The sequence below is a fragment of the Gymnogyps californianus genome, chromosome 1 (assembly GCF_018139145.2).
Source record: "Gymnogyps californianus isolate 813 chromosome 1, ASM1813914v2, whole genome shotgun sequence".
Classification (NCBI taxonomy): domain Eukaryota; kingdom Metazoa; phylum Chordata; class Aves; order Accipitriformes; family Cathartidae; genus Gymnogyps; species Gymnogyps californianus.
This window is the reverse complement of record NC_059471.1, coordinates 168,542,450-168,567,290: the sequence shown is the minus strand read 5'-3', so window position 1 is coordinate 168,567,290 and position 24,841 is coordinate 168,542,450. Positions and strand designations below refer to the sequence as shown.

The following is a 24,841-nucleotide window of genomic DNA, read 5'->3' as shown; positions in this document are numbered from 1 at the left end:
TTAATGGGGTGGATAGTTGCTCAAAATGGGTTGAGGGGAGAAGGAAACATGTGTGTACCTGTCTAACATCAGGCTAAGGTGTCCTGCAACATGTTTATGTTTTGTGTTTTGCCCTGTTTAGAAGATGCTGTCTTTTTGAACTAGTAATATTTTTAAGTGTTTAGATACTTGAGAAAATACCTGTTACAGTTTACTTGCACCATCCTAAGTTTACTTTGAGGATTTAAACTGGTGGCTAAGTTTCTGTTTGAATTGCCCCAGTTAACTCAGTGGTCCTCAAAACTTCCAAGTTACCAGTTCTTGTGAAATAGCAGAGTGGCAGACTTCTTCAGAAATATATACAAATCCTAGCTAGAGATATATATGCATACATACACACACATATATGCATGTATACACACATATATGCATATATATCTCTAGCTAGATTTTGTAGCCATGTTTTCTCAGACATTTTTTGTAGATATGTGAGTTCACAGACCACAAGTTGATGTGTGGTTTTTTTCCAGTCTTGTTTGTAAAACACTTAAAAAGCTTATTTTAATTAGGTGGCTTTCTGACTTAGTGCTTAAGCACTTCAGTGGAACCAGTCCTATAAATGTAAATATTTTAAAACAAATTTTGTCTTCAAAGATGTATGTTTTCTTTCCAAGTATCTCAAAGACAAAAAAGGCTAAAAGGTAACTGGTACTTGTCAAGAAGTAACCTTGTCATGTCTTTACCTGCAGCTGAATGGTTCACAAAGACTTAGAGCTCTTGTTGCTGACAAGTGCTTGGAAGCTGATCCCTTAGACAAAAAGGTTATGTTGCTGCGTAGCTGGTAAAGCCCAGTTCTCCTGCTCAAGATTAGGCCATGATTTCAAGTTAAAAAGAAACGGGCAGCAGTATGAGTTCTAGCTCTTCCCCTACTATCTTATGTGTTTTTTCCCTTGGTCTGTATTGGCAAGCATAAGGGGAGAAGGACATGCTGTGAAGTGGATTGGGGAACTGACCCAGCGGGAGAAGTAAAACTTCTTTTACAGACACCTGTGGGGGGTTTCTTGTTTGTTTGCACGTTTTTTTGCAGCCAGGAATCTACTTTTGCTGTATGGCTGGGTGCAAGATCCGCACCCTTCATCGCACCATGAGACCTGTCACAGCTGATTCTCCGAAGCATACTGAAGCTTAGGGGGAGATCTAATGTTACAGGTGACTTGAGTGCTTGTTGACGTGAGGAAATGTGTTCTGACTGATGTGCCATAGTAGTATAGTGCTGTCTGTTCCTGATATGAACACTTTAGCCGAAGAACAAAACAAAGTACTTCAAATAGCCAGAGGAGGGTACTCAAATTCTGCATCACTATAACAACATGTTAGCCAAATATGTGAATTTCATGTGAAATAAAATTTATAGAATAATATAATTTTAATTGCAAGTTAAAGCAAAACTTCTGAAAAAGGCTGATTTTTTTTTTTCTCCCTGTTGCCATATAGCCTTAAAATCAGAAGATCTCAAAGGCAAAATCCTTTGCAGATCTGATTTTGAAGTATTACAAAAATATATGCATATGTTTCTTTATCATTCATCTTCAGAATGCTGGTAACGTTGCACTGATTGATGTCCAAGCATCGTGCTGCTGCTTTGAAAAGTGATCTTTACTTAAAGTTGGGAGGATATTTCAGACTTTATTTAATATATTGTATAGACAGAACCCGGTTTTCGGGGTTGCTTTCAAGATGCTGTGCTCAAGTTAATGAGTGTTAGGATTAATGTACTGCTAGTTGTTATGCCGTTTCTCTGCTGCTCTGCCAGTTCCTGTTCATTGAGACTAAATCTTCTTTTTAACCTCTGTCATAGCTGGGGACTGCTTTTCAGTCTATTGTCTGTAAAGTACTTTGCTAGAGGCTCTTGAATTGGCTTAGGCTGATCTGAAATTGGGTAGCTGCAGTCATGCCTTTCTGCCCCAATTTGTGCGGTGCTGACCCTTGTGTGGCTGTGTACTGATCAGTGTTGAGTGTGTGCAGGCTGAAAACTAAGCTTTAATGGTAAAAGCTAGTTTTCAGCCAGATCAGCTTCCTGAACTCATTGTGCCAGGGTAAGGGAGAAAGTAAAGATGTTGCAGCCTTGACTTTAATTAGCTTTTAAAATGCTGTCAAGTCTGATCCCAAGGTTTTTTACTACTCTACGATAACTTCGTGCACATTACATTTCCAGGTTAAAAAAAGTCATTTTGAAAGTGATTGCAGTAAAGAATGAGGAGTATAAGCAATCACTCTACTGAGAATATTTTCAGGAAGGCAAAAGTGTGTTCCTTACTAAATGCTGCCTGTGTGGCATTGCTATGGCAAGTTGTAAAGCTCTATTGCATTTTTCAACTTTCTGGAGTCCAAAAAGAGGCAATGGCATTCTAGGACAAGGATACCACGGTAACCTATAGGGGAACTGAGAAACTGCTTCAGAACTACCGAAATGAGGCAGTGATTCTTAAAATAGCAAAAAGTATTAGATAAAGGAAATCTCTAACTACAGTAGCAGGTTGACATGTGCTTTCTACTTTGAGATGTGTGCTTTTGCCTAAAAATTCATACAGTGAATCCTGCAAATATGATCCAGGGTTTGTAAGAGGTGCTTTTCCTTGCTCCTCAATAATGTTTCTGTGTTGTAGCATTCAAAGTAGTTTCCCAGTACTTTTAAGGAAGCTCCTGAGCTGAAAACAATTGGAGGTTGGAAGTGTTAGGGAATAATAAAATATTTCCTGCTTGCATTCTTCCCTGAGCATCTGCTTGTGGCCATTTTTAAATAAATCATAGCGCTTGACTGACCCTTTTGGCTGTATTTGGATTAAACCATCTTTATGACTCTTTAGGTGCTTGTAACTTTGGCAGACCAACCATGGAGGCTGAAGTTTATATATTGAGTGTGCTAGGTTAGATTATATTAACCTCCATCAAAGTGGGTCCTGTTTTTTTCTCAGAATAGGGTTGGATATTTTTTTCCTCTTAATGTTTCTGATGCCTGTAAGAACGTGCAGTACATCTGTTCTCTCTAACAGCATTTTGACTCTTTTGTACCTGAGAGGTACCTCTTGCTGCCTTTACGATCTTTCCCGTACTCTGACCAGTTTAAAGCTTCTGAAATGGTTCACATGTACTCACCTTCATAGAGCTTGGGAGCTAAATCCTTCGTCTTCCATGCACCTGCCTTCTCCTTTCCTTCTCTGCGCAGTGTGTAGTTGTACACCTGAGCAATGCGGTGTTCTTTGCAACTGAGCCACACATGCTCAGTGGTCTTTTGGGGGCGAGGGGTTGATCCCCTTCCTCTTGAAAGTTGTTCCTTTTAACTGCTGGTTTTACTATAAAAAAAGGCAAACTTGGCTATCTCCATCAGATAATTCAAACAGCTACTTGGACATAGCTAGTGGACTAGTGGGGATGATGAGAGGGGAGAAAATGGGGTGTGCAGCGGGGAAGAGAGGAATAGATGTGATTAGGCTGGGCAGAGAGAGTTTACAAAGACGTCTAATGACAAATAAATAATTTCTTTGGAACTGGAGTGGTACATTTTCAACTGTAAGTTTGTTTTTCCTTGCAAGTAATACATCCGCTATGGAAAAATTCCCAAGTTGCAGTTGGTTTATAGTGGCTTCTGCTGCTATTGCTTCATTACTTCAAGTTGTGGATGACTGCTCTGAAGTTAAAAGAATCCAGCTGTGGGGGTCTGTTCTGTCTAGCAAGTTTCAACCTTAACCTTGCTTTTTTTTTAATAAGTAAGCTGATTTTTAATACAATTATTTTTGTAAGTTATAATGCCCTACAGTTAAGGAAGATAGAAAGCAATGACATTTTGTATGACCTTAAGTCATTTTCTACCTCTTTGAGTGCTTGATATGAAAAAAAAATATAAAGAGGAATAGCTTTTGGTTGTAACTTGCATTACTCTGAGCTGTTGCCATTTTAGTCTTCTGGAATATATGGCTGCTAACTGTTTCACAAGTTTCTTTTGACTTGAGAACACTAAACAGGCCAAAACTTTGGCATCTTTCTCTAGAAATTTTCAGTTGTTTGTCTGCAGGCTTAGCATTTATAGTGAGCAAGTCCCATGATGCCACATGCTCTGTAATTACCTTTGGGTTTTTGGTTAACCATATCTTGGTTAAGCATATCGATAGGTGCTTATTACAAGTAGGCTGGCTAGCAGTTTCTCTTCCTTACTGCACTCAAAGGTCATTGCTATTCCTGGACTTGAAAACAAGGTAAAAACTTGGCTAGTAAGACTTAGTGGAAGAGTTTCTCTTTTTCTCGTCTTAGCTGAATTTTGCAGCTTTACTTCCTCACTTGGCAGTATTATGGAAAATAATAGATTTACCTTAGGCTTTGGAGTTAGATAAACTTAACGGTATAACTAGGCAAGCAGATTTGATGCCATTACTCTGGGCTTTGGAAATCTTTTGAACAAGAGTCATCAACAGTAAGGCTTTTTCAGAGACGTGGGAAAGGCAGTGATCACTAGCAAGTAATAGAACACAAGAAATCTCATTCCTTTCTCTGCATTCAGAGATATTGGATACAGATTTCTCTGCACAGGAAGTACTTCCGTTGTTTTCTTCTGATCCTGATGAGGTTATGATGTAAAATTTGGTGTGCATAGGCCAGAAAAAATATAGGTGTGTGAGATTCTGCAGTCTTGTTTTTCAGTAGACTACTGTAATCTGCGTGAACATGAACCTCCTCAGAAAAGACTGGATGTCCAGGCAACCTAGTTCTCTATTCTCCTGGTTTGGTTATATTAAGGGAAGATGAATTGCTGGCTTTTTGCTGCTGATTCTGCACCTCTTTTGGCATGTGAGTGCATTGTCAACCAACCGCAGCTTTTTGGTGTCTTAATTTTTAAGTGATCTTTATATTTACAGCCTAGTCATTCAGGTACTGTGGGATGTGTCTTCTGGGCACTTACAGATGGAAACACCTGAAAACTACATCTACTACATGGAATAAAAAACAACACGCCAAAAACAAAAATGTGCAAGTGAGTGGAAGATTGCTTGCTACTGTAATTGAAAGAATCTGTGTGGAGTGCTTTTCAGCCTTACCACACAATCTTGTAATTGCTAGCTATCAGCTCTCGGCTTTTGTAGAAATTGATTCCCACTGAGTACATTTGTGCTAGCATACCCCAGGATGGATGCCTCATGCCCTAGTGGCTTCAAATGTTAATGTTACTGGGTGGAAAAAATTGTGCATCTGAAGGTCTCATGGATATACCTTAGTGTGGTCCCTTGGATTCAGACTGTAAAAGCAGTGGGATCACAGGAGACTAGCATAGAGGAGAAGACGCTTGAGAAAATGCTTCAGTTCCAGGGTTAGTGGAGACTTTGATAGTTGCCAAAATGAACTCCCAGGCTGTAATGCTTGGGAGTTTATTGTATGTATAGCTGTAAAGCCTATCTACCAGAGTTGATGTATTTTAATGTTGATTGCTTGCTAGATGTATTTGTTTCTGCTTTTTAAAAGGGTAATCTAAAGCTAATAGATATACAAACCCAGCTCAATAGACTATTGATCAGGTTAGCGGTAGTCAACTACTATATATAAAGGCATAAAAAATTCCTGGCTTTATGCGGCACTGCCAGAACCAGCAACCTGATTTATCCCTTAGTAGTAATTAAGAATTTTATGTTTAGCCTTAACTAAACAATGAATGCTGATTAAAACCATTCTACCAAGCTGGGAATGATTTAATGTGGTATAATCATCCTTTTGTTCATCATTGTTGCTAGCTTCCACATGACTGCAGTGAGTGCTAGTTTCATCAGCAGAAAATAATGTGTAATGCTTATGTCTGGGGTCCCACAAGTGAATTCATAACTTGATTTTTACAACTGCTCTTTAAGCATTGCCGACATGGTGGTTCTTTGTAGTGATATAGATGCTCCACCTACGTGTTCAAAAACTTTTTGTAGAACTACATTTAGTAGAGCTGTGTACCCTCTGGGAATCTTTTGTTAATATCGAAGGATCCTAGGAAACTAAAACCGTTGGTTGTAAAGATCAAGTTGAGATCCTTGTTGCCTTTGCTGACTATTTCTAGGTTTTTAGATAGCTGAATAAAATATTTGAGTTGACTGAAAATGTGAACATTTAGATCAGATGCTAAGAATGATTCTGTACTAAATGAAGTCTCTGCTGTGTTCCTTATTTAGCGTAGGAAAAATTTGGGGGAAATTAGTACAGTGGAGAATCCTTCAGAGTAGGACAAATCTTGACTGCAAATAAACATTACAACAAGAAAATATCTGTCAGATAAGGCTCTTCTAGGTGCACCTCAATATGCACACACATTGTTGCACTCATAAAGGTATGCAGTCATCTTAATTACACTCCCCAGTTCCTGTAGGTGAACCTGCACTGTACTTCCATGAGTGTCAAAGGGACGTAGTATAAGTGATAAGCATTTCCCTGTTGCCCTCATCAGGGAATCATTTTCCTACTTAATCCAACAGGAGATGAGTTTAAGGACCATAAAGGTAGTTGGTGAGGACTGGACTGTCACTTCAGTCATCTGGCACCAGTCAATACTTTAACCTTTAGACTGAGGTTCTTGTTGCTGGTCTCTTAATTGCTTTTAAAGATTCGAGCACTGACCCTGTCCCTTTGCTCCCCACAGTTGTCCTTTGACTTCAGGGTAGGGCTTATGTAAGTATTGCCTAGAATGTGAAGCGTGTTACTACACAGATGATTGAGTATGTCTTACTAATCAGGACACGTCTCAAATACAAGTTAAACTGTTTATTTCCATGTGGTCCTGAATCAAGGTCTTGTTTTCATTGACTTCTACTGCAAATTACTCCAAATATGAGGCATCCTAGTTTGTTGGACAGGTGGCTAAAATCTTCTCAGCTCTAAATATTATGAAGGACAGGTCCTATAGACAGTGGGTTTTAAATTGGTGTATATCAATGATATGACCAGGTTAGGTTACAGAGTCAAATTAAGTGAAATTAAAGTGTCTTGGGAAAAAATTGTTATTAAATTTAGAAATCATTTAAAATTCAATGTGTTGCAGTTTTTCCTCTTACAGAAATGTTAGAAGAAACCAAATTGGACAAGGGCCAATGAGGTACTCTCCTTATAATTTAGTTATGCAATATTGTAAGCATGCCATGGTAACATAACACTTCAGTAACTGAAAAGAAGCTTGCCTAAGACTAAAAATGAGAAATATTTTCAGAAGTCCAGTTTTTTAGCCAAAAGATGCCATTCCAGAGGTATTAGTTTAACTTCTGTGTGATGAAAATGTCTTAATTTTCACGCTTTACTGTCTGTATGACCCTAAGACTTGCTCAGTATTGGAGAATATTGTTATTAGATTTTTGTTGTACATCTTCATTTCTGTGCATATAGTATTGTGTATTTTTCACATTGTGTCTAAGCATCTGATGAAAGTGTGTGTAAGGAGATTACAATGACATTGTCTTGACTTAGTTGTATTAAAAAGACTGGATGGTAATAATTTCAACTTTTTTACTCTTTGCAGCTCCTGGTTGCCTATTATGTTTCATTTCTAAAGTCTATAATCCATCTGGCTAGGTGAATAAGTGCATTGCTGAAAAAGTAGATAGTACCAAGATTCCCGACTTGTGAGCTATATTTAACAGTCATTTGCAATTATTTATAGGTGCTGTTGGTAAGCAGTAGCCGATACCCAGATCAGTGGATTGTACCGGGTGGAGGAATGGAACCAGAAGAAGAGCCAGGGGGAGCAGCCGTCAGAGAGGTGTATGAAGAGGTAACAAAAACAAAACAAAAAAATCCAGCTTCTTTCTGCTGCTGCTATCTTCAGATGGGAATCAGGAAGAAAGAGGGAAGTCTACCTCCTTTATCCAGGATTTGACTGAGACTTCCATGGTTGTGAAATTCAAAGAACTGCAGATCTGTGTATTAGAACTGGAGTATAGTGTGGTGAGGTGAACTAATTAGCTTGCTTCCCAGCACGTTCTCATTTCATAGCTAAATTTCTGTCTGCCTTTATAAACACTGGAAGTGGAACTGTGACTTTATGCCAAATGACATATTATAGTAGTGTAGCATTTCTGTGTTGTGCAGAAAATGTTTGACTCGCAGCTCTTCTAGAACAGACTGAAGGTGAGCTAACCATTCATGTGTAGCTACATAAGAAAGAGAAATAAACAGACCTTTGAGGAGATTCCGAACTGAATGGATTAGAAACTGATGTATCTGAGCAGTTGAGAATTCGACAATAAAAAGGCCTTGTTAAGTACATTTAAGGCTGTTTATCTATAAAGAAAGCACCATAGGTATAGTCTGCCTTTCTATCTCTGCCCCTACCCATACACAAAACAGAGCTTTAAGTCTTGATGAATTAATGCAGTTTCCCACTCTAGTATGGTACTTAAATTTCAAATTCAAAATTCTGGTTTTTAACTTGCTATTTATTTTTCCTAGGCAAACTGTTAAAAATGTTAAAAGTTACTTGAATATCTAACAGCCAGGACTGTAAGCCAAATAAAACTTCAAGAAAAATCAGAGTCACTTGATTTAGCTAGAAATTATGCAATGCGTAAGTGACCACAGATCAACTCTTAATTCCTTATATCACACTTCTTAAATAGAAGGTATAAGGTTTTGCAGAAAGTGGATGCATCCTGGCAAGTGAGTGAACTACAGGATTTCTGCTAGTCTTAAACAGTTTTCTCATCCCAGTTTGACTACTACTATTCGCAAAACACACTAATGTTGCTAATTAGTATGTATAATGTTCTTTTTATTAGCTGTGCTATGTAGTGGTTTAGCTTGGTTACCTTTAAGACTGGTTCTGCTGGGTTGTAGAGGCTTGGGAACTTGATGTAGATGCAACTTGCACCAAATGCTGCCTGCTATTCGGTGTCCAAATGAGATCTTCTGTGAACTGTGATTCAGTGACCCTCCTCCCTTCTTACATGGGGAACGGACTAGTTGAGTATTCAATGCTCTTAGCAGCCTTCATGCAGCAAGGTTCAAGCATAAATAAGCCTCACTGATACAAAGTTATTCCAGACGTTAGATCTGTGTCCAGTTTTGCTGGGGGAGCCAATTTCGAGCTGCACAAGACATACTCCGGTAAGTGCTTGTGTATCTATAAAAGTAAAGGAGGCAGCCACAAGGCAGTCCATTTGAAAGGAGCAAAGATTTAGGCTTCTAGGAATGAGTCAGCAAAGATTTAGGCTTCTAGGCAGTAGTAGCACCTCTGGGGAAAGTCCTGGCACTTCCCACTGTCACAAGTTGATGGGTGGGATTAAAAAGCACAGGACCACTGGCTCAGTGTTCTTGTGAACATGGGTAGTTTTAATTGCTGATCTGACCTCAGGCACAGTACAAGATGAGGGATAGTAAAATCTCATCTCCATGTCAAACTAGAGCTGACTGAACTGTAGTCATATGGGTTTTTTTCTTCGGTGGTGAAGAATGGATCATCTTGAAGGGACCTGTCTGCAGTTAGTACGTCAGCAAAGTTGCTGCGGGTGTTTGACCAACTATTGAAAGCTGCCTGAGTGGTCTAGCTTCTCAGCTTGCAGGGAATGCAGTGCTACACACAAAGCTGTCAGGCTGACTTCATAGCAAAGTAGTACAGCAGTGAGAGTTGTGACCTGGGGGCTGATAACTAGTTTTCTACAACACATGGTTCTGCCCTGAGAATATTCTGAGGAACACTTCCAAGTGCTGGCTTTGCTGGAGCTCTGCTCGCAAATTTCTGCAGTGGTGCAGTGCATGGGTCATGAGTGCTGGAGAAAGTGAAGCTGGGATAGCTAAGGAATGGGTATAGAATATTACTGGATGATACATCATATAGTATAAACTTAGTACAAATATCTCTGTTAATGTAAAAGCCCAATCAGAGTGTGCACACTGCCCAGGCACTGTGACCTTCTCTGGTTCATACAGATACCAAAATGTTAGTTACTTCTGAATGATCTTTTTCCCTTTGGAGATGCTTTCACATCAGCAGGCAAAAAAAAAAAAACAAACAAAAAAACAAATCAGAAAGTGAAAAATAGGAGTACCTGCTGTTATGATGTGAAGCAGTCCTTCCATAGCTCAATTTTGTTCTTGCCCTCATTTCTTTCTCAGAGCAAAGCAAAAGACTTTACCATACATCATGGTGGTTTTGGTCAAGAATTGCAGTACTCAGCAACCCTAGGCTGTTTTGAATCCTGAAGACAGAGGTCAGCCTCCCTCAGTCATACACAGAGCTCTCTCTTGATCATGTTTTATTCAAGTGCTATCACACGAAGTGAATCTTAAAACCAGCTACATGTAAACATGTGGTTTAGGCAAATGCTTTGATTACCTTTCAGTGTATTGTATGTTGAGCTGTTCTGTAGCTGCTTAGAATATATGTGTTGTCATCAAAATTTCAGTAAGAGGCTTCGTGGTAGAAAAGCTGCCTGTTGTAAATGACTCGAAAAAAGCCAACATCATCAGTGTTTATACACCACGAGAGAAACTGTTTCTAAAGGTAAAGAAGAGAACCCAGCAAATATAAAGCTCTTGAGTGGTGCTAGCACAGGGGCATTTTGCTCAGAAGTTAAACCAATTTTTATTCACTTTTACTACGGTGGCTATGCTTTTTTTTTTTTTTTTTTAAATGATGTTCTGGAGTAAGACAAACTGCCAGCCATGTTCAGCTCTGAGCTGTGCTTGCAAATGCGTAAAGATTTTTTTCAAAGGCTAGGGGCTTTAATAAGCAAAAATCATTTGGTGACACTTGTTCTACAGCTTCAGAGTTTCCGGGGTTTGATAGCTTTTGTAGCTGACGAGTGTTAAAAGCTCATGCCTTAAAGTAAAATATTCTTAGGCTACAGGCTGAATCTTGTGTGCTGCCATGAGACTGCAAAGTACCGTTTTTAAAGAAAAGCCAGAGTGGTATTCAGGGTTTTGACTTGAGCCATGGAAATTCATACTAACCTTTCTAGAGGTGGATGTCCTTTCTATTTTTATACTAAGGTCAATGTCACCTGGCAAGCTGGTTACAGTACAGTGAAGTGAACTATTAAGAGTTTTGTGAATGAATAAACTTCAAAGGAGGTATGCTGTGGCACTGGTTTGAACTGTGTTTCTTCAGTATTGGGTCATGCACAAACTAAGCATTGGTTTCCATTAATTTATTAAAATGGAGAAATTGATAGTGGGAGTTATAATGGCATTTCTTAATGGTAGGAGAGCTAATAGCTCACAATATGATAGCCCACTGGCTCTATCCCTCTATATCCCTCACTTTCCCACCAACAGTAGTGTAGTTAAAATCTTTGCTTTAAAACCCAAGCAAAGATCTTTGTAGTCAAATCTACATGCACTGCAATTGTTCCATAGTCTGTCTGTGTGCATGACTCCAGATTTTTTTTTTTATCCTTAAGTTGTGTTCATGTTAGTGATTTGGGTTTTTACCTCTACTAAATGTTTAGTATGAATTTCATTTAAGTTTATCTGCCATTTCACAGGTTACAGTAATTAAGATAACCTGTCAAGTTCCTTAGGTACAGTAAGTTTTTACAAACTTGAAAGTAGAATACCAAAATGAAGTTACAGTATAAAGCAATCCCAGAAAGGTATTAAACTTCATCTAAATGAGGAGCTACTCTGTTAATGAATTTGAAGCTTAGTCTTTAATTGGGTAGCGTGAAAGATGGAAATAAGAGTTGTTCGCACGTGCGGTGTTCAAAGAGAAATATGACACAAATAATAAGGGTGGCAAGCTGATGATGTCCACCCTCTTAAATGGAAGGAGCACCCTCCCACTCCCTTTTCTTCATCTCACCAAAAAGTGAGACACTTGCTTTGTTTGTTCTTGGTAGTCTATTGAAATGCCTACCAAAAAATATGCAATTCTGCCCAGACCTGTGTGAATACAGCTGCTGAGAAGAAGAGGCTGATCCTGAAGGTTAATCTGCTGCAACAGTGAAAATGGCAGTAATAGTATCTAAGACCTCTTGCAGGAAATAGAGGGATCTGCTCCAGTGAGCATCTAATATTTGAAAAATGATTGGGTCTTACAGACTAGGACTAGGTAGATACTTTAAAAAATAAATAGAAAAAACACCCTTTCAGCTAGAAGATTGTGGCAGGTACAGTGAACAGTTTGGGTTTTATAAGAGTATGCAAGAAAGGGCAGGAATAGTCTTGCAGTGTGCCTTCAGGAGCATAGCCATTAAAGTACTATTGAACAGATCCCACAGTTAAAAATAACTGTTAAATTTTTCAGATTTTAAGCAACTTTCTGCCCTGGTAGACTGTTAGCCTAAAAATTAAACTGCAGCATGACTCTTGCTCCATCTACAGGAAACAAAAGGCAAGTCTGACTGCACATCTGAGACTGCAGTACATCTAGAGCTACCAACAGTGAACGACCTCCAGGCCAGAAAGATCATGGGATGAAGCAGACAGTTTTCCCTCTTGTGGCTGGATTTAGACTAATGCTAAAATATATGCGTAAATTCAGATTTGAGACCTTATCTACATAGTACTCATAGACTTCCTTAGGGAATCGTTCAGGGGAGGTGTAGCACTTAATTCAACAGCTTGTCTGTCAAAAGAAATGCTAGTTTTTTCAGGCTTTTCTCCCAAAGTTTAGACTGTCTTACATGCTTATGGTAGCCTATAGGATTCTGTTTACTTAAAGAACCATATTTTAACAGCCATGGGTACATAAAGGCCAAAGGAAGAAAGATATTTTTATTAGAGACAAAATGGTTCAAAGTCTAGAACTTAACCAGTGTATTGGATTAGAAGCTTACAATTGCAAAAGTGAGAACTTTACTTGACTTTCTGGGGAAAAAGCTGAAGCATTTCTTGGTCCTCTAGCACTTAATTTTGACACATTTTGAAGGAGCTACATTAAGATAAGAACTTGGAGGAAATATTTTTGTTAGCAAAAGCACTTAAAAAAAAATCACTGTCAAGTTGATGGTACTTTTTAAACTATGAAGATGATTCAGTTGAATATATTACTTTCAGAGAAAAATCACGAGACTAATTACCACCTTTTTATACTTTTGGGTATAGGGGTTTTCAAAAGACGCCACTGTCTACTGGAATGATGCTATATTCTGGAAGCACATATCTTTGCCTAGAGAGTAACTAGACATCAGTGACAGTAATCACATTTACATAGCAACATCTGGTTGCACAAAAGCTTCATTATAAGCTTTGGGGAATTTTTACACTTAATGTAATGGAGTGCTTCTAATTGTTTCATTCAGAATTACTCAGCTAAGAGTATTTGTTTAAACCACTGATTTGCTTGGAGGGAGAATAGAGAAGCTGTTAAGTAAATTCCACTTAGAGTGACATTGATGATATATTCACATTGTGACTTACGAGGTACTAATAAGCTGAAAAAACTTCTCTATGAAAGCTGTTCGGTATTGGTAAACTTACCTGGTCGTGGTGTTTGGGTATCAGTTAACTGTCAGACTCCCACTTAGCAGTTCAGAGAAGCCCTTCTGTATCTATTGATGGCGAGTTTCTTTGTCCTTCAACAGTCCTGTTGCCATAGACCTGCCTTTTAAGAAATCTTTTTAATGTAAATAAGGCCTTGGCTAGGACTTCTTAAAGACTTATAAAATCTTGAAAGTTTTTTGGTTTGGGGGGGGGTGTTGCTTGGGGTTGTGGGGGGCAGTGTTTGGGTTTGGGGTGAGGGGGAGTAATTTTTTTTTTCCTTCCTCTGGTGGAGCATAGTCCCCTTTAGAGCGTCTCCTTGGTACTTGGAAAAGCTTCTCTTAATGTTTGAGAAACCTGCAGAGTCTGTACTGGGCTCTCTGTCATGCTGTTAAGACATATCTTTAAGGATATTAAACAATCTTGTTTGCTGCAACTTTAGGGAAGAAATTAAGAAATTACAAAACTTGTGCAGCTAAAACTGCACACTTGGATACCGGAAGTATTAAAAAGAGGCTAATCCCACAGATTTATGTTGTTACTTTTGATGGAATAGGATGATGGGAAATTGCCTTTTTTCAGTTGTTCAGTTTGCCACAAAGTAGAAATCTTAAAGGATAGAGTGATTCCTAGATAGTGCTGCATGAGAAGAAAGGCAAAAATTGGGGACAGAAGCATAAGTTTTGTAGCCTTTTAGGTTCTGCTTCTCTTTTTTAAAAGATACTGTAATGTTGAGGAAATTAGGACTGAACAGTAAAACATTTCTTCAGCATGTGTTCCTTTAGGCTAATAAATGCTTTTTCATTACCCAGTGTAAGCACAAGCAGTCTTTAGTGCCTGTTGTGGCATAGCTGACCCTTTCAGACTGTAATAAGGGTCTGTCACTTTCGTAATTAATGTGCTGCCTAATCACTTATCCAGCAGGTCCAGTTATGTATTTCAGCTTCATGAGCTCTAACAGGTATCTCTGTCATCACAGCAGACAACCAGAAGAATATTGTATGTAGTTTTGCATTAACTTTAGGTCTAGCTCTTGCTCTACATAAGCAAAATGCTTGTTGAGTTGCATGGGCTGCGATCAGACTTCCTTCATCAAAACTGCTTAATAAATAACACCAGCCATCTGCTTTCTTTAAAAAGACAGACACAGAAAACATTCACTTGTAAGATCTTGATTAGACTTATTGCTAAAGCCTGCCCAGTTGTCTGTCAGAGTTACTCATTAAAATGTAATTAAGATCCATATGGTCCTTTATATAAAGACATAAGACATCAGTAACTTTCTTTGGTTAAAGCTGGAAACAAAGACTGAAGGCTAGAAAATGTCATCTTAGCGCTAAGAAGACCTATTTTGAATATTGGTTATACAACAAGAGAAAAATAATCTAAATATGGCTTTGTCTACCAGTAGACTACATATGCTTTTATGTCTCAGGCGTATGGACTGAGATTTGTTTAGAATAAATGGATGATCATAAACTACTTCTGTTGCAAGAGGCATTATGTATTACTTTTGGAAAAACAAACCCTAGAGTCTTCAGTAGAATATAATGACCACCTTAACTGTATTGATAAAAATTACTAAGCACAAGCTGATACACACAGGGGTTGTTTTAAAAAGTTGGAGTAAAACTCTGTATTTAAAGCCTTTTGTTATGTTACTAACTCGAAAAAGAATTCAGAACTGTTTGTAGAGAATTGGGGATATAAATTTGGTTTTAAGCTTACATGCCAAAAGCTACACTTTTATATGAAAAGTAGCGTACATGAAGTCATTATGCTGCAAGATCCACGCAGTAACCTACAGTTTAATTTGTTATTGTATTTTGAAGACTTGGACTTAAGTTTCTGTGTAAAATAGCAATGGAGTTTAAATTCCTTCTAGATTTATTATTATACCACTTTAAATTATCTCTTGTCCTGTCTACTTCCCTGGATTATTTCAGTATTGGATGTCATTTATTTCTTTAATAAAATACAGTACACGAAGAACATGGTAAGTAAAACAGTATTTTGATCTGGATGGAAAACTTGAAAGATTTATGCATTCTTTGATCCACTCATTAAGACAAGCTTTTGTGCTCTAATACTCTAAGTACTCTAAAACTAGAAACTCCAGAAGCAATGCAGCACTGTGTAATTAAAATTTATGTTAAAACACTTGCTTAAATAACCCTAATAAGGAGGAGTATGTTGATGTAGGAGGCTGGTACTGATATTTTAGTTTTTGAAATTAAAAAGCATGTTAACACTTTTTCCTGTTTGTTTTGTAGGCTGGAGTAAAGGGAAAGCTAGGCAGACTGCTTGGGATATTTGAGGTGAGCTATTTCTTTTACCTTTTAAAAACAATGTGGGGTTTGGTTGGTTTGTTTGTTTGTTTGTTTTGTGAGAGTTGATAAACTACAACATCAGACTTAAGTTCTTAAGTATTACCTGCCTAAAATATTGCAATGCTACTGGAAATGCTGCATTAGACAGGTAATTTCTCTTAGTTGTTAAATGATGTGTGAAGATTTGAGCAGGAAGATTTCAAAGTACTTGGAACTTTCCTGGAAAGATTACATTAGTACTTGGACAACATCTAGTTGTAAGAAAGAAGTAAAAAAAAAAAAAGTGAAACCAACATTGATAGATCTAGGATTTCTGAAATATCACACATGCCTCTTTTGGGGCACTATTTTGACTTTTCCTTTCTGATTAGATTTTGCTGAAATAACTTGTCAGCTTTCACACACCTTAATTGATAGGTCTGTATATGAAGTATCTCATTTTGGCTTTGATTCACTAAAAAAAGCTAAGGCTTTGGATAACAGATAAATCTAACCTTTAGCAATACTACATAGTTCAAAACTTGCATTTTGTAGTGTAAACATCAGACTCTGAACTACTGACAGCACAAGGATGCATGCTAGATGTAACTCTTAGTGTTGGCATTGCCCATTTCTGCTCAGGTTCTAGACAGGAGTAGACTGTAGAAATGTAGGTGTGAGTCTTCAGATCATGATACATCCAGGGTTATTATGTTGTGCTGTATGATGGGTGAGAGTGGAAGTCCCTTAGTCTAGTCGTTAGGTATGAATCTTCACAGTTTAATTATAAAACCAACTTTCTGAGGCAGTGTATTACTGATAGGGATTTCCTATGTGAAATACTACTTAGTCACATATGACTAGTTGATACAGTGCTAAAGGTGTTCCCATTGTGAAGTATGGAAACCATGACAAAATTAGAGAAGTTCCTGTTCGTAGTTAGTAGCACTCGCCCTTTTTCTGATTTGTTTTGGGTTTGAGTACACCTGGATGGTCCTACACATCAAAAACTTGTCTGTGTTTTAACTCTGCTGGTTCGTCTACAGCAGTATTCTGTATTTCCCAGCTCAGACCAAAAAAAGACAGGATACCTATCATCTTGTTGCCTTAAAACAGGGGCTGCAAGGGATGACGATTCTTTGGTAATTCAGCTGTATGGTCTTCTGAAGCCATCTACCAGCATCTAGACCAGAGGAGATAAAAACCTGTGGAGTGGCACTTTTCTAGGTTACTTCTAACTTAAATCAACGCCCTACTTCAGTTTCACAACACGGCCCCACAAACAGTTGTTAGTACCGTTGAGGGGGCCACACGTTGCGACCTGGGGATGGAACTAAGAGGAGATGGAAGTGATATTGCTGCTGAGTCCTGGTATTCTAGAACTACAGCCAGAAAGGATACATGTTATAGATGTATTTACTCCATTTAATAGTGATATTGACAAAGAACTGTCTTGGAGTATATTTATTTCCTGATAAAGCAGTTTAAAACTATATTAAGCTCGTAGTGAAACAGAGTTAAGTAGGAATGGTTGTTGGCACAAGCATAAAAACCATCTGTAAGGGGAGCTAGGGCATAACATCTCTTGGTTCTTAATATAGATGTAATCATAGATGGTCCTGGGTTTTCTAGGAGCTCCCTTCTTTTCCAAGGAGCAGTATGCTTTGGTTAGTCGGGTAGCACCTTTAACAGTGCGCTCCTAGCCTGCTTTGGAGCTAGCAGAGAGTAATGTCTACACAGACCTCGCGTGGACTGGCTGCGGCACAGCGACCCTGCCCTGAGCAGACTACCTCTGTCAGTCTCTGTATTTGACTTGCCTTGTTCAAAAAGCATGTGCTTTCTAAATAGGTGGTTAGTGCTGCGAACGTGGCAAACCTGTCGACTGAACAGATGGTAATGATTTTTGCATTTGTCATGATTGCAAACATAGGCTATTTAATTTGCCTCACTTACTGAGTGAAACTTTATAGCCAGCATTGCATAGATGATCTGGCCATGTGATGCAGTGGTTCCATCTTGCAAAGGTTTTTTTAATAACCTTTCATCTAGGCACATGAGTTGTGGAAACAGTTTTAGCAAATGCACTCTACTGTGGTAACTTACAACGTATGTAAAAGATAAGTAATGGGCAGTACTAGTGGACAACTGTTAATATTAAACTGGATGACCAAGAACATAGTTTGGTCCCAACTTCTCGATCTTCAAATCTGCTTGGGTTGTGGGTTTGGTTTGGGTTTGGTTTTTTTGAGCCTAGTAAAATAGAATAGCTGTTGTTTTAAATGAAATTTCAGTTTTCTCATCCTTTTGGGCCTACTCAGTATAGATGTTTATTTAGTGAAAATAAAAGCCAGGTTTTGCTGGCAAGTATCCTTCTGAGGTAAGTAATTTCTAATCTTATAGTTGTGGTAAGTCTGTAAGTTATTTTTTGCTGAGAATTAAAACGTCTACTTCTCATATTCAAGCAGAACCAGGATCGGAAGCATAGGACATATGTTTATGTTCTTACTGTGACGGAAATACTGGAAGACTGGGAGGATTCAGTTAATATAGGTAAACCCATTGTCTGTCCTCATGTGCTACACTTTGAAAGAAGTTTGCTTAATACATTTTTTTTCTGAAGCAATTCATATAATTCTGGGGGGAATACTAACACTGTTCTATAAACTGAAATTACTGGAAATTGTGATGCTGTTCTTCCACACTTTTGTACACATATAACTAGGGTTGCTTCTGACATATTGTGTTACTCTTATGTTATATTAATTAGGGTATTCTAAGTATTACGATGGAATAAACTTCATTATTAGTTGTTCATACAGCTCTTAATTTTTTTTTAAAGGCCAAATATTATACTGATTAATTTCTTTTTCCTTAAAATGTAGACTGTTTTGCTGTCTGATACTCCAGGGTGTTTTTGAAAGTGTCTTTGGAAAAAAAAATATCTTTGGGAAGTTTTGATGAGGTTATTTTTCCCTGATTCTCCTGGGGGAAAAAAAAAATCACTAGTATTTACTTTCACCTTAGCCTAATTTTTCAGTAGTGATAGTGCTGACCTTAAGAGGTATCTATTCCTATATATACATCGATGTCATACAGATACCACTGTCATGCAGTTTAGTTAGATTAGCATCCTTTGTGATGTTGTATGGATCTTCCACTTTGAATTTAATTAGGTAAACGTTAACTGGTTTTGTCCTTAAGTTTAAAAAAAAAAAAAAAAAAAAAAAAAAAAGCTTAGTTTGTTCAATGTATTTGTCCAGCTGAAATTTTAATTAAGAATTGGTATAAAAAATGACATCCTACCTTGATTGGTTATGCTTTGCCCTTTTCAGGAGGTGGTGCTTTAGGAGTGTTAACATTCATAAACTTAGTACTATTGATCTGTCAGCAAATGGCATGTAACTGTAAAGGTAGTTTCAAAACTGTGCTCAGTTTTTCAGGTGGAGAGAGAATGTTTTGTTTCCTATACTATCACGTTGTGGGGAGTGCACCCTCCTAATTGCATGTCAGGTTCCCTGTATAGCAACACTGATCAGTGGTCCGTTACTGAACAGGATCAGTATTGGCAGGGGTGGGATTGTTTTGAGGGTTTTTTTTGTACCTGGAACTGTACAGTGCCTGTGAGGACAGTACTGGTGTGTTCCTGCTTAGTGCCAAGCTGTGAGGTAAAGGGGAGCATCCAGCACTGCGGCTCCTGCCGGCTTGCTGCTGGGGAGCACTGCTGGCAGTGGGATGCTAGCTGGATGAACAGCCCTGGTGGGGCCACACACCTTGGCCTTAAACAAGCAGTTTATAGATGTCTTAATAATGTTCAAGCATAGTAGCTGTAACACTGTAAAACCAAATGAAAAACAGAATTAATCCCACTTTTAACAATACTATCCTTGACCTTTTCTATAAGTATTTTCAGAGGCCTCTAACTTTAAAGGACTTACTTCTATAAGAAAGATGGTCTTAGGACTATCTTACTAAGATAAGTCTTAGAACTTATTTAAACATATCTCTAGTATAAGGTATATTATTTTTTAAAACTTATGGCTAACCCGAGTAACTCCATACATGGATATGTTTTGAGTATGGAACACTGCTTTCTAAATCAGACCAAGCCATTCTTCTTCTGTAACTGCATGCATGCATGTTCATTCTTCAGATTGGTTTTCTGCTAGGCATGACAATGTAGGAAGGCAGTATTAAGTCATTTAAATAATAATATCCTTTTCTGTAAGGACTAGATGTGGCTTTTGGAGCATATGAACAGTCATATGAGCTTCTGCCCAGTATCTGCTTCAAGAGGGTTATCTGAAAGGCTTTATTATGAACTGCATTTCAGTAAGCTTGAGTGAATCTCTTGTGTTCATCGGTTCTTTCAAGGTCTTTTCACTCTGTATCTTTTGCCTGACAACTTGAACTTCTAAAGTAAAAGAAATGAGAAAAAGTGAATGATCAGGTAGCAACAAACAGTGCTGTTACAAATTTATAACTCTGTTTTTCTTTGTGGATTATACTTATTCAGGAAGGAAAAGAGAATGGTTTAAAGTAGAAGATGCAATCAAGGTCCTTCAGTGTCACAAGCCTGTTCATGCAGAGTACTTGGAAAAACTTAAACTGAGCTGTTCACCCACTAATGGAAACTCTGTGGTTCCCCCTCTTCCAGATAATAACTCCTTATATGTCACTTCTGCACAGACTTCTGGGTTGCCCTCTACTGTGAGATAAACATTTGGATTACCTTTTTATTCATGTCATCACAAGGGGAGACATCTGTGATCACATGTAGGCATCTGTATAACTCTATTCTAAGTGAAATACGTGAATGTGTCATAATGTCAAATTTATTTGAACATGTTTTTCCTTTTTAACAATGTAAAATAGTATTTCAGCAAACCAAAGCCATATATGGATTTTTTTTAAGATGCCTTAATAGGCCATTTTTAAAAAAAAAAAAAAAAGAAACTTGAGTATATAAATTTCCGTATCTGCTAAAATAAAATATGCATCTCAGCGGTGTTCAGCTTATTTAAGACTTGTCAGTTTTAGTCAGTAGTTCTGCAAGAGTACTTGCTTAGAAAAAAGCTTGAGCAAATAGTCTTATACTAAACTCTTATTTGGTATCCACAGATGAAGTGCTAAGCTCTTAAGGTGGCAGTATTTGGGGAAATGGGTGTGTTGAAGGCAGAGATGCATAAGCGTGACTACAGTAAAGCACTAAACCACATTCAGCCCGTCAAGAGCAAAGGATACCGACACTAAGCGCTGCTTGCCTCAGTTATCCAAAAGGTTGCCTTGTCCTATGCAATCTTCATGTAACGTATAACTAGAGCAAGAACAATAACTTTGTCTTGCAACTACCAAAACTATCCACTATACTTTTGTTTCATCGCTTGGTCAGCTGATGAACTGTCAGAAGACTTACATGAAAAGCATTGTACATTTCTTCCCCTATTTTTTTTCCTTTTAGCATTTAGATACATGTTTTGTTCATGGTGTAATTACACTGCAGGTTCCAAAAACTTCTCATCTTCAATGAGAAGTATCTTATGCAGTGTTCCTGCAGTCTGTTGTAATTTTAAAATGTTTAGAGGAAAGTAAGACTTACCCAAGGGGCACCCTTATGTTACAGAGGTGTCTATTAGCAAGCATGTGTTGAGGTGTCTTGCCCAGCCGGAACTAGTAGTGGTACCTCCTGGGCTTGGAGGCAGGTGGGTTGATACTTACACTAGTGGAGAAATAATATTCCTTTGTCTTATTCACAAGGTGTGCTGAAAGCCCCAATTTTAAGTTAATTCTTAAATACTTCAGTTTTACTGTTTTAACATCAATTGCTTTAGCTGCTTGAATTAAAAGCTGGCCTCTTGATAAAAACTTAGTTGGAATAAATGAGGTACAGCTGACAACTTCCCTGTTCTTAATTATTTTCTCCTCTTTTTCAGCCAAAAAGATGAAAACTAAATCCACTGTTGGTCTTAATGTTTTTACCATAGGATTACTCTGTGTGTGTGTGTGTGTGTATGTATGGTTTCTTTTACAAAACACAGTCTAATTGATGTGAACATCCTAATTCTGAATTTTATCTAGGATCTAAACCCCACTGTACCTCCTCTATAGCCAGCCAAAACAGAGGTTGAGGTAGACCATTACCTCACATGTGAAGTTTATTCTGGGTAAAGCTCATTCTCTTACACAACATTTGAACCTTTGTAAATAGTCCAACTAGTAAATAGTGAGTGTAAAATGGAAAATAAATGTAATTTAAACCTTTTGTTACTCAATACACAAATGGTTAACTTCTACTTTTTTAACACAAATTGTGTAAAATGCTGCTATGACTTTTTTTGTGCTGTTACACTTTTTTAGGAAAAAATGTTGTTGCCACAAGTTACTCCTTAGAAAACCAATCTTGTGCCATATGTAAATGCAGTGAAACTAGGGAGACAGATGATCTGATCTCTTAATGCTGCTCTCTTTGAAGAGGCATAAATACTACTGACAAGAGGCATGAGCCACAAAGCTGAAGACTTCTGAAATTTTGAGTAGGATGCTGCTTTCCATCCCTGTATCTCCTATTCCAGGTCACTTCCAGAACTGGAAAGAATACACAACTCTGTTTAGGTGCGCCTAAAGGTGGAAATATTGTCAACAGCTTATCCATCCTTCCAGTGCTGAGGTGGGGGGCTGGGGAAGGAGTGTTGATATTTCAGTAGTGCACAGAAGCGTATGTGTACTTTACACTGAACCTAACCCAGATTGGGACACCATTTTCTCAGCTCACTTCTTTAAACTGAATGGTCTATCAAAAGCCCTGTTTTGCCAGGCGAAACAGAAGAAGGTGGAGTTGAGCATGTTGAAGAATGTCTAATCTTTGTTGAAATTGTACCCACAGTGTGTAAGGGTACCTCTGGCTCTAAAGCTGCCTTTAAAAGAATGAATCATTTAGCTCCCTTTTTTGATCACTTTGATGCTCACTTTTTTGTTCAGTAGTCATTTTAACACTTTAAATTGAGCAAACTTGTACAGGCTTTCTTGTAACAAGATTATATAGAATCTGTGAAAGCTAAAACAAGAATCCAGAGTTTGAGTTCTTATTCATAAAAAATGCTTCTGTCTCCGTTTCAGATTCTTGGAATGAAACCAGTCCAAGCTTGTATGAGATTTAGTGGTAATGCATGATCTTATTTTGTAACTCTTGAATTATGTATTTGATAATAATGTAAAAATGTACAGTATTGCTGTTGCTAACAAACTCAGAGTTGATTGATTGCCTATAAATATTTTGGTTATTTTTTGGTCACACACATTTGAGCTGTTCAGTAGTGCCAGACAGATTTTTTTTTTTTTTTTTAAACAGCATTCGTTGTATAAATCTCTTCAGTCTCTATGCAACCTTCAGAATGAAGCTCTATTGCTTAGTTTGACTTCTACTCCCTTTTGTAAACAGGCAGCGCTTTGGCTTCAGTCCCAATGAAATCTGACACTAAACTTCAACAGAAAGGGTCTGTGTAAAAATCAGAATAGGAAGGCTAAAGTTTTTTCTACTACCTATCAATTTAAATGTAGAAGCATTTTGTTTTTACATGCATCTCTATTTAGATGGGTGAAACCTATTTCATACAGAGCAGACTTGGGATTTTTCTTATGCTATAAGTTCTGTACAATGTATCCAGATTTGGTTCTCCAGAAGAGAAGGGGAAGAGACAGGTTGTCATCTGCAATTTTCAAAAAGTCTAGTTCGTACTGCTGCTTTTCCTGGCTGTTAGGTTTTGAGATTATCATGAGTTAAATTATGGTGGTATCAAATAGAAATAGCCTTAAAGTTTAAAATCATGTGGAGCCAGAATTAAGTGAAATGGATGTGCTTTTAAACACCACAAGAAATACTGAGGTATTGCAGAGAGGCTGTTAAAGTGAAAATCTTATTTTGGTGCTTACTGCACCCCTGACTTAGCCTAGCATTGGTCTGTTAACAATGTGCTGTGAAAAAGACCTGAGAGGCAAACACTTGGTTTACTTACCAACATGGTTTGTGAAGTGAAAACTGAAGGGAAGGGATTGGGGGTGGGGGGGCAAATTAAGTTGTAAACATTCTGACCTGCTTGCATGGATTTTCTTTAAAGATTGATGTAAGAATTTTGACTTTTTATATTTGAAAAATACCAGAATAAAATCTAAATTAGTCCTGTGGATGATGTAGTTATTCCATCGCAAATACTGCAAAAGAAGTGTTTGTGCGAGAGTCTTCAATCCCATCTAAAATGTACTTAGTTTCATCTAATGTTTCCTACTTCTTGCCTCATCCTTGCACTCTAGCTTCCTCTAGCCCTGTGGAAGAGCCCTCTGAAGAGCTCACTGTACAGCTCTCCCCTGTAACTGCTGCCCATACCAATAAGATTTCTAACTCTCTACTTCCTTTCGTTATCTTCATGCCTGCCAGTTGCAGCACAGACATGTATTTAATATCTGTATGGTAACAGTGAGAGCAGCTGCATCAGATCAGACCAGAGGTTCATCTAGCCCAGTGCCTCATTTTCAACAGTGCCTGGAGGAATTAGTAACAACAGGACGGTAAATAGTTGCCTCAAGTGCCCCTGCCTACCACCATTCCTGGCTCAGGATCCTCCCCAGCCAGACATGGTTGCTTTGTGCTGTTACAAGGAATGGATTTCTTTTCCTTGAACTTGATGCCACCACCACCCCCCCTTAGAACACATACATCTCTCATACCCACCCCAGCTTGGAGAGCGCTGCCAGAGCTCAGCCTGCTGCTGCAGACCCACCTCCTCTTGCCTTGTTTTTTGAACCTGCTTCCTTCCATATTGTTTTGACAGTGAGCAGTTACTGTGTTCCCCCTCTCTGTGTGACTTCTGACAAGTAGACAGTTACCACACATCCTTCTCTTCTCCAGGTTTAAGAGAGTTTTACTGTAGTTGTGTCTAGCTCCTATCAGAATATCTATCTCCTGTGCATCATGGGAAGTTGAAGCACTCAAGCAGGGGTAGAGTGTGTGTCAAAGCACAACAGACAGAGAGAAGGGCAAAATGATTGACTTCCAAGACTTAGAAGATAAGAATCTTCAAGCTTTAAGCTGAATGTGTTTGGGTTGTTTTAAACTTACCCTCTTACTTTCA

General features: G+C 38.2%; 1 protein-coding gene across 2 annotated transcripts in view; it reads left to right on the top strand.

The window, feature by feature from the left end:
• NUDT4 (nudix hydrolase 4) overlaps positions 1-23,758 on the top strand; it is a 30,217-nt gene extending 6,459 nt beyond the window's left edge. The window contains exons 2-5 of one of the 2 annotated variants that reach the window (XM_050906393.1): positions 7,655-7,765; positions 15,684-15,728; positions 18,185-18,269; positions 20,233-23,758. In XM_050906393.1, coding sequence (XP_050762350.1) covers positions 7,655-7,765; positions 15,684-15,728; positions 18,185-18,269; positions 20,233-20,435 — 444 coding nt within the window. In that variant the 3' untranslated portion in view covers positions 20,436-23,758. Of the gene's footprint in view, positions 1-7,654; positions 7,766-15,683; positions 15,729-18,181; positions 18,270-20,232 lie in introns of both variants that reach the window. The other variant, XM_050906384.1, reaches the window with a different exon arrangement.
• Positions 23,759-24,841: the final 1,083 nt, after the last annotated feature.